Here is a 10,949-nt window from a genome sequence, read left to right on the forward strand (position 1 = left end):
ACACGGAAACTGTATTCTTTTGAACACTGCCTGGCCCATTAGTTTCAGCCTCTTATTGGCTAGCTCTTACATACTGATCTAACCCATTTCTAATACTCTGTGTAGTACCACGAGCTGGCTTACCAGGAAAGATCTTAACCTGCGTCTGTCTGGAGTGGGAGAATCATGGCGACTCACTGACTCGGCTTCTTTCTCCCAGCATTCTGTTTTGTTTACTCCGCCTATCTTAATTTTACCCTATCAGAGGCCAAGCAGTTTTTTTATTAATTAACCAATGAAAGCAACAGATAAAAAGATAACCCACCTCCATCAAAACCCTGTCTCGAAAAAAAAAAAAAAGCTGGGAATCGAGCGTGCTGTACAGCCTGTAAGCAACTCGACGGGTTGAAGAGAATTCTTTCCAGGTGCCTCAGTAGGTCTGAACATCTTCCAAACAGCTTTACTGATATCAGAGTCTTCTTGGTGCCTTGACTTGTCTGAGACAGACTATCAGCTTTTATCACTTACTCTTGGCAGGGAGGGGCCTTGTGAATCTAGCCAGTTTCAGGGACCTCCTGAAGCTATTTTGAATTATTTACATCTCTCCTTAAAGAGCTTCCATGCAGAATGGAATGTTTGCATATTGAAGGAAAATGTTGCACAGCAGACCTGTGCAGGCCCTGTGCATGTTTCCACAGTCTCTGTGAGTTCATACATGAGTCCTGTTGTATCAGTAAGACACAATTTCTTTGTTGTCATCTATTCCCACTGGTTCTTACAGTTTTTCTGCTTCCTCTTCTGTATAGTTCCCTCAATTCTGAGGGAATGGTTTTATGAAGATACCCATTTAGGACTGAGTGTTCCAAGGTCTCTCACTCTCCGCACATTGTCTAGTTGTGAGTCACTGTATTGTTTCCATCTACTGCAGGGCAAAGTTTCTCTGATGATGGATGAACAAGACACTGATATAGCAGACTGTCATTAAGAATTATTTTATTGCTGTGCTCCTTCAGCAGATCCATCATATTTTATTTTCCCATAGGTCCATAACCTATCTAGTCTCAGTCTCTTGGCAAGCAGATCAGTGTCAGGCATGGGTTCGATCCCATAGAGTGGGCCTTAAATCTAATCAACGAGTGGTTGGTTACTCCCACAACATTTGTGCCATTATTGTACCAGCACATCTTGCAGACAGGTCACCATTGCAGATCAAAGGGTTTGCAGCTGAGTTTATGGTTACTTTTCACCTCTGTTTGCACACAGAGTATCTCCCAGTACCATGAAGACTCATCAGTAGGGGTGAAGGCTCTAGTGAGGCACCAGTCCAACTTCTCTGTAGAAATTTTACTTTAGAACCACAAGCATCCCACTGTCAGATACTCATAAATTCTTCTCTAGCATCTTTACTTGAAACCTTTCTTATTTCCATATCAAGTAAGTTGTATCTTTTTTTTTCTATATCTTCAAACTCAAAGACAGTGATTCTGGAAATATGTTCTAATTAAGAGATATTTTCTTTTTTTTTCTTTTTTAGAACAATTCAGCAAAATAAAATTTCGGTTTATTGTTGGACATTGTTTCACACATACATCAAACAGGCCAAAAAAAATAATAAATAAACAGCAACTTCATAGACAAAAAAAAAAAAAAAAAGGAAGAAAAAAGAAACCTTTTATCTTTGGCCTTTTTAACCATCTCATACAAACCAACTACTTATAGTACAGCTAGGTACATACACAAAAAAAGTTACTGGAATGCTCGGAATAAGATTGTTTTTTTGTTGTCGTTTTTGTTTTTTGTTTTTTGTTTTTTTTACAAGGTTTTTTTTTCTCCTTTGAGATTATAATGAACATGGTCACACCACAAGTAAGGTCAGAAGTAGGACAGAGAACGCTCTGAAGGCTGGTCTGGTCACCTGTCATCATCAAAAATGGCTGACCCCTAACAATATGTACAAAAATATAAAATGTAAATAAAAATACAAACAAATTTTCCATTTAAAGTATTTTTAAGAAAAAAAAGCAGGGCCTTGGAAGTTTTGGTTTTTTCCTCCCCGTTGCAAATTCATGTTGTGGTTTTGGTGGGTTGATGAAGAGCGCATGTCAATGTGGGTGGCACTGCCCGCTGTGGGCGGGTGGGGCCTGCTCCTCTACTCGAAGGTGACCACGTTTAAATTCTGAGACGGGAAGTGGAGGGTGAACAGGTCACGGCGGCCTTAGTTTAGCTTTTCCTTTGCTGTCTAGTCATCCTCGTCAGTCTTCTGCTTCTTGGTGTCAACATCATCATCCTCATCGTCTTCAGCTACCCACTTGCCCGTAGGAGCCTCAGCTTCCTCATCTTCATCTCCATCCTCTTCCTTACCGTCACCTTCTTCCTCCTCCTCCTCTTCCTCCCCACCTTCTTCCTCTTCTTCATCTACCTCATTGTCGGCCTCCTGCTCCCCATTTTCCTCATTAGCATTGCTATTGGCAGGTGCGTCTCTTCCATTCTCAGCCTCCTCCACAACTTCCTTCTTCTCCTTCAAGTCCTTGGTGGTGATCTCGGAGCTGGTGTCCACGGCCGCATCTGACATGGTGGGGCACGCCAGTGATCCGCTGCAGCGAGGGGCGAGACGAATCAAGTTCGAGGACTGTGGCGAGAGAGCTGCCAGAGTCCACCGCGGAGGAAAAGGAGGAGGAGGAGGAGGAGGAGGAGGAGGAGGAGGAGGAGGAGGAGGAGGAGGAGGAGGAGGAGGAGGAAGAGGAGGAGGAGGGCTGCGAAGGCGGCTGCAGCGAGCGCCGAGCAGCACCGGGAACAATGCAAAGATTGCTTTTCAGAGCAGCCAGTGGGGCAGAGATATTTTCTATATGTGTAAATGTGTGAGTCTTTGCATCTATATGCTTCATTTCATTCTTCTTGGTTTTTTTTGTTCTGTGTGTTTTATCCTGTTCTGATTTGTTTGGTTTTAATCTTACTTTATTTTATTATGTGTTAGGTGCATGTTTGTCTTCTAGTGAGAGAGAGAAAGACTTGTGTGGGTCGGGAGGTAGGGAGGAGTTTGGCAAGGGGAACTCATATCAGAATATATTATATGAAAAAAAATCTATTTTCAATAGAAAAGGACAAAAGATAACAACAGAAACCACAATAACAAAGAGATAGTTATTTTACCTAAAAGTCCCTGCTCCAGTGAAGAGGCTGAATAGACAGGTAGCAGTGGTAGGTGCCCCAACCTCTCAGACTCTGGGAAGGAGAATCTTTGCTTTGCTAATAGCTAACATACACAAAGCATGTGCTTTATGCTAATGATATTTAAATGCCACAGATGAATTGAATCAGGTAATCCTTACAATAACACTGAAAGGCAGGAATTACACAAACTGAAACCTCACAAATGGTCAAAGTGCAAAAAATAAGTGACCATGGCGTGCTCAAACTTAAATGACACATCTGTATCATAGGCCTATCTGTATCAAGGTTCAGGGAATATCCAAAAGAGGGAACTGAAACATTGTTAAGAATGAGACATCAGAGAAGGGAAAGACTGCAGCAAAATAATGTCTTCTGGACGTAATAGGCCTGTTGTGTACATGGACTCACGGCATCCATGGTTATGAACACAATACCTGCCTAATATCAAATCAGTCAACACTCCAGAATATCCAGGGAAGGAGAATAAGAGGCTATTAGTAGTTTATGAGCACTGGGGAGGGTGAGTCAATTTTCCTCAGTAGTGTAGCCCATAGTAAGTTGGCCATGCTCTAGCGCATGATGTCCTGTATCAGTGAGCATACAAACATACAGGCAGCAATAATTGGATTAATGGGTTATGAAGCAGCAGCTGCGGTAGTAGTAGTAGTAAGAGGAAGAGGAGAAAAAAGAGAGAAGGAGGAGGAAGGGGAAGAGGAGCAAGAGGAGGAGCAGGAGACAGGTGAAGGTGGTGATATGATTTTAACACACTGAATTCATGCATGATATGGTCATGGAATAAACAAAAATTTAAAAAGCAACATGAGAAAAAGGGATGGTCAATACTTCACCCTAAATCCACAACTAGCAAATGTCACAACTGGATTTGAACCAAGGCTTTCTGGTAGAGGATCCAGACACATCAACACTTTGTCAATATGATTGCAGTCTCTCTCCTCCTTGCTAGAATGAAGGGGGAAAAGAAGAGTAGATACTGGTGTTCTGGTGTGAAGTGATGGGGAACCACTGTCCTGTGACAGCTTCTCACTTAGAGGACATTGCACAAAGATAGGTGACCAAGAAAAGTGAATGTTTAAGAGCTAGTAACGTGATAAAGAATAATCAAAAGGGACAGAAAAATGAGAATGGTGTCCCAGGAAGCTGCTTAATGAACTTTATAAGGTACCTAGAGCAATAGAGATACCCAGGTTGACGTGCAGTGTAACATGCTCTGCCTCTTTGGGACATGCAAATTATGGAGATCCATGGGCAGTCTTGGCAAGAAAAGTTTTTAATGACTGGGAAATGTGAAGTGCAGAAATTGATTAGCAAAGCCTTGCTGGGAAGGCATTATATACTATTTCTAGAATCTCATTTGAAGGAGAGGAGATACAATGACAGAGAAACAGAATGTCAGAGATGGGGCTTTGCATGGAAGCTTCCAGGTTGATCAGAAAGCAATAGCAGAGAATGGGTACAAAAGAGGGAGAGAATTTAATCAGTTAATCTAAGTTACTCAGCCGACACTGGGACAATGCAGGGGCAGGTCGATAGATTTGTTCAGAAAAAGAGTTGGAATACATCTCAGAGATCACTGAGCACTTTCCTCTACACACATTAATTAGACTGAGTCTATCCACAGTAATTAAGGAAGGTACTGAATCCCACCTATAAGGCCATGCTTCAGTTTTTAGCTACAGGATTTGTTCCACACGAGTAATGACAGTGGCTCCTGGCAGCCCACTTGCTAAGGTAAGGTGATTTATGTATCCTCCTAGACCTGGATTCTGTCTTCATTTCCAGGATGCTTTTGTCAATCCATGCTGTTTAGAGCCCCCAGAATATCCCCCTCAGACCTAAAAAAAAATCATCCTTCCCTATTTATTCCAAACCCTGAATATTAAATATCCATTCTTTTGGGATTTGGGAAGCTATTTTTGTCATTTTCCTTATGAAATTATATCCATAGTTTATGTAGTTTTAAAATCTAACTTCATTTACTTAAAACTATATCATGAGGGTTTTCTTCTCTTTGAAAATTATCATAGTCATAGTTTTAGTGGCTGCATCCTATCTTTCACCTTAGGTATCCTTCAATCAAGTAACAGCCTCTTGCTTATGCCATCCTCATTCCTGTCACTTGATGTAGGATCTTCTGGTGAGAGTCTTTGTGAACCAAATTCTGAATGGGCTTCTCTCTTAGATTCCCTAAAGTGTAATGATGTGTCAACAGAATGTGAGCTCTTACAAGAGTCTTGATGTGTATTTTCAGATAATATAATAGTAAGGACATGGTTGATGCTGCCATCAGCATTGACTGGAGCAGGTCAGCCCACAGAGTACAATCCTCTGCAGCCCACACACTGCGGCAAGGCATAAAGGGGTGGGGGTGCTAAGCTTTAATAACCATCAGTTAGCGTCCAAATATTTAAAATGTCACTACCTTTATGGACAAAAACCCATAGATTTTTTTTATCTTAATGACCTTTGCTGACTTTTGTTGGATATAATCTTTGCAATTCTGATTTCTTGACCTCTTATTGAAGACCTGATATGTTTTGATTGATATTTTAAACTGAATGTACACGAACCTGATGATACTTGCAGTTCTTAGAATTTTTCCTGTCACATTCATGCTCAGAAAGAATGTTTTCTAGGAACACTTCAGAAATCCCTTTATTTTTCTGCATATAATACATAAAGATGTTAGATGTTTATCTCTTCTTTAAAAAAATTACCTCTTAAATCAAACTTGAATCTCTTTGCTGCTCCATGCAGCAATGCTGGTGCTGAACTTATTTTCCCCACAAGCCACTGATTTTCCCTGCACTGTTTATAGATCAGTCTTTACATTTTTCCAGAGTCCTCTGAGATATCTGACATGATAAAGGATTTCATACACCCAATTATCTACACAAAACTTTGCCAAGATGTCTGTGTACTCATCTGCCCTCCCGACAATTCTTGCTGCCATGCACCCACAGGGTAGAAGAGCTCTGCCATCTCCTGCCGGTAGCTGGTCTCACCCATCTCCAGAGCTTGTCCATGCACTAACACAGAAGCCCTGCATTCACAATTGCTAGAACCTGATGAGTATCCCTGCTCTCTCTGCTTCCTTTCTGGTTTGTTACTATCACCTTCACCCTGATATCTTACAATCGCCTTGTAACTTATCCATTAGACCAACTACAGATTATTCTCCAAACAGCAGTATAATTGTTGGGAGCTGTGAACCCCCCAGATCCTGAATTTCTGGTAAACAACTTGTAATGCTTGCAGCTGCTCTGAGCACAAAACCCTCAAATGTTCCTCATGGCAGGAGAGTGGTTTCTGGTGGGTTTGACTGGGGCATGGCTATCAGTTAAGGATCTCTATATAAGTGACTCTGGCACACAGTAAGGGGGAATATTCTTGGGCCATTCTTGTTTCAAGGATGACCCATGTCTCTGCCTTTCAGTGTGTCTTTGTGTGTTTCAATCTCCAGCTCCTTGCCCAGTTCACGAACTGTACGATAGCACACAGAGCGCAGACAGGCCTGGTGTGCTGCATATAATGACAGCTTAGATAGTGTTGTTCCTCTGCCCATTCTTCAGTGATGCAGCTCTCATTTGTAACAGCAGTGAGATGTCCTTTCTCATGCCCTCTCCTAACGCTCCATGCTTGCTTCTTTCACTGATGACCTGATGTGGTCTTAACAGCCTCTAGGAAGTGCCACATTCTCTTTACACCTGCTCATCCCTCTAGGATGTTCTCCCATCGATAATAAACTCGGCTCATACTTGCCCTTCCTGAAGGCTTTGCCCCAGTGCCACTTCTTCACTGAAGCCACTCCTTGTTCAGCACATGATTTAAAATCACAGACTCCACCTACCCTTCCATTCTGCCCAAATTTCTTCCACCAACTCCAGATTTTGTTTTGCTTTTTAGCACACAAAGTTCCCACATACCCTATATTTTCTCTGCCAGTCTGTATTTCATGTCCAAGCTCTGTGCAGGCAGGAATGGTGTGCCTTCTTCTCACTTCTCTTCTGTTCTCCAGCTTTCAGACTTGCACCAAAGCATCCCTGATACCTCCATTGCTTTCAGTGCCATAAAAACACAAGCGTAAGCATTGCCTCAGCTATATATGCTAGCACTAGAGTCGACGGTAAGTTCGAAGGGTTGTTTTTGTTACTTGCTTTTATTAAGTGGGATTTTGGTCTACTTTTGAAATTTGATAATAGAAAAGTTCAGAATAAATTATTTTATGTTGTCCTTCTGTTCTGTGTATCACACGAGTCTTTAACAAGTAACGTGATGATGGAGTCCTGGGCCCATTAGAGATGTTTCCTATTTGAAGACTGCCAGGAAAGAATCTTGAATTTCTTTACAGAACTTCTCAAATTTTACCATAAAATATAATACGACAGAGTATATAGCCCTTTTATCTCTATTTTCCATTACAAGAGTTTTATTTTAAATTCAGTAAGTTATCCTAAGACTCCTCATGTTGAAAAGCAAATGCAATATTTTTAGCCTCTTCCCTGTCAAAGTTCCACACTTTTACGTGTAAAACTTAAATATTTTAATGCCTGCTATTGGTTATAATTTTTTTAAATGTTAAAATTTTTAAATTTTAATATATACTTTATCATATGTGTAATCACAAACACACACATATTTAAGTACATATATAAATATAGATATATATTCTAGTATAATAGGATTGCACTATAACAGCCATGCTAAGAAGGGACCCCGTATCAGATCTCTCTTTCCATTAGGAATCGGTTCTAGTTGTATACACTCACTATTAATTTTGTTAAATATTAAGAAATAAAAGAATCACCATGTCCTTACTCGTCCTAAACATGTTTACATTTTAATACATTTAAAACACATATTTACATTTTAATATATTTACATTTAATGAAAAGAGCAAAAAGAAGGTGCCCTGGTTAGGTAGTTCGGTAGAAGAGAAGCTGCCTAGCATGCACATGGTCCTAGGTTCTATTCCTAGCAACAACAACAAAGAAAGAGAAAAGGAAGGAAAGGGGGGGGGGTGATGCTTCTTGACTGACTCATGAACACATAATTGTAGGGAAAAAGGAAACATAAGAAAATGAAACAATAAGGCTTTTTGGAATGGTTCATAAACATAGGAAACACAAATGGATCAATCATTTTTCCCCTGATTAATACAGTGCTACATACTAAGTTATAAAGAAACAAGGTTTATTTTCGCCTATAGTTCTGGTCCAAGATTATGAGGTCATATATAGTTATGGCCTTCTTCCTTCTTGCTGGCAAAATCTGAAGACTGTGTGGCATGTTACATGGAAAGGGAAAGACATGGAATGATTGGTTATGTAGGTGTCTGTGTGTGTGTGTGTGTGTGTGTGTGTGTGTGTGAGAGAGAGAGAGAGAGAGAGAGAGAGAGAGAGAGAGAGCTGTTCTTGCTTCATCCTCCTTTAATAACATTATTCAATAATGAGGGATTAATATTGGTCCATTCCTGGCCTGTATCTAATCCTGATCATTGCCAAAGACCCTACCTCTGCCAAGATCTACAACATAGTCAGATCAGCATCCCATTGTCTCAGTCCTTCTTGATGGGGATTAAACCCATGAGTTTTGGTAGGGACAAGTCTCATTAAAGCCCAGCAGTGGACATATTGAAACTTTTGAGGACAAAAAAAGCAAAACTTTGCATCTGTCTCCTCTTCCTCCCTCTCTCAGGACTGCCCAAGCCTCCCTCTTCCTCATGCCCATCACTCATTCCAGGGAGCATATTCTCTACGTATTCGGGCCTTTTTGAGATTTACCAAGAAGAGCCAAAACATATGTTAACAACAGGTCCAAGAGCAATTTTCTAACTATGTGATACCATATATGTAAATACAAAAGCAGAGCCAAAGAAATTCTTATTTTGGAAAAAATAAACCATAAAAGTATGTGTGATTTTCTGTTTTCAATTTTCTTTCCAGTAATAATGCTTACTATTGCTTACTTATTTGTCAAGCAGACAATCATTGGCACGAAATATACGAGCAAAGAGTGATCAGTTTTAAAGTAAGGAAATTCCATTCGTGTAACTTGTATCTGCAAGCTAGGAAAAGATCACCATTACTCAATGACACTAAGGTTCAGTTAAGAGATCCTGACCACTGGAAGCTGGGGGGACTCCTGCTACCCAGGATAAACAGTTTGCTCTGTCAGAACCAATATGTGTGCAGAGTCACTCCATAATCAAATGGGATTAGGAAATGTTAGGTTAAATGATCAAATCTTATACTAAGCAATATGTTGCGCATCTCTTTTGCTTCAGACTAGCAAGCCACTTTAGAATAGTGACGTGCAATATAAATTTGTAAAAGAAAGCAGTGGCAATGCAATCCTTTGCTCCTGAACACACTGCTAAACTGCAGGGCAAACATTCTCTAGTCACCTGAGAACAAGACTTTCGCAGGAAAACAAGACCCCATTACACTTTTTTTCATAATTCAGTGTAGGCAAATAAATTCATCCTCATGATACAGGACTCTAGGAAGTCAAGCATAAGGAAAACCTGGTAACATGGTTTGTTTATTAATTTTCATTTATGCAGATTCTCCCTTGGATTTCAATAAGGAAATAACAATGTTTGTCAGCTCAGGGACCTGAAGAGCAGCCCAAGTTCACAGAGGAAACCATATGACCATAGACTGCACACCCAGTTTACAGGTAGCATGTGGTAAGTGAAAAGCCGAGTGATTATTGACATATGTGAAGAGTAATGCATGGCATAAGAGCATAAATGTAAATTATTGATCCATGAAAGACAGAAAGGAGCTGGTTCACTTCTCAGTACAGCACTGGGCAAGTGTTAAGCACTGGTAAAAATATGTTCAAATCAAATCCCCTGTTCCTCTGACTTTTACACTCTCTCTTCCAAAATGATCCCTGAGCCCTAGGAGCAGAAACTATGCTGTAGAGATAGAACTGGGTTCTACAACTCTTTGTTTTGATTGGCTGTGGTTTTCTGTAATGGTCTCTTCTGCGAGAAGTTTTCTTGATGAGAAATGAAGACTGCCCTTACCTGTGGCTATAAAAACAAATACTTAGAGCATAGGAATTATGATGGTTTGGGAAATAATCTGATGATGGTTGTATCTCTTGGGAATGTCAGAAGTTATACCCATAACATCTCACCAACATGACTATCTAAACAGAAGTTGAACAGCGATGACCCCAATAGACAGGCTAACGTGGACAAGGGTTGGGGAGTAGGGGAAAGAAACCTCAGGAGGCCTCAATGATGGAGGAAGGTCATTGGTTAAATAATAAAGAAACTGCTTGGCCCTCATAGGTTAGAACATAGGTGGGTGGAGTAAACAGAACAGAATGCATGCGGGGAGGAAGAGGAAGTGAGCTCAGATGCCATTTCCTCTCCTCTCTGGGGCAGATGCCATGCCGCTCCTCTCCAGAGCAGATGCAATGAAGCAAGCCTCCAGGTTGAACATGCTGAATCTTTCCCAGTAAGACTGATGCTACACAGATTATTAGAGATGGGTTGATCGGGATATGAGAATTAGCCAGTAAAGGCTAGAGCTAATGGGCCAAGCAGTGTTTAAATGAATACAGTTTGTGTGTTGTTATTTCGGGGCATAAGCTAGCTAGGCGACCAGGAGCTGGGGCGGCAGAAACACAGCCCACAGCTCCCCCCAACACCTCAACCCTACACGATGATCTACAAATAAGTAAGGAGAGCTGAAAGTGAGAGAAATAGTCTTCCCAGGGAAGAGAACGCCAACTGGTTATCCATTAACAAGTGGTCAGCCCTA

At 40.8% G+C, this 10,949-nt stretch overlaps 1 protein-coding gene across 1 annotated transcript; it reads right to left on the minus strand.

Annotated features, from left to right (window-relative positions):
• Window positions 1–1,784: 1,784 nt before the first annotated feature.
• On the minus strand, window positions 1,785–2,579 carry LOC130874861 (prothymosin alpha-like). The gene has a single exon (XM_057770393.1). It carries the CDS (start codon window positions 2,549–2,551, stop codon window positions 2,219–2,221), a length of 333 nt encoding a protein of 110 aa, XP_057626376.1. The 5' UTR covers window positions 2,552–2,579; the 3' UTR covers window positions 1,785–2,218.
• Window positions 2,580–10,949: the final 8,370 nt, after the last annotated feature.

This window comes from Chionomys nivalis, chromosome 5 (assembly GCF_950005125.1).
Source record: "Chionomys nivalis chromosome 5, mChiNiv1.1, whole genome shotgun sequence".
Classification (NCBI taxonomy): domain Eukaryota; kingdom Metazoa; phylum Chordata; class Mammalia; order Rodentia; family Cricetidae; genus Chionomys; species Chionomys nivalis.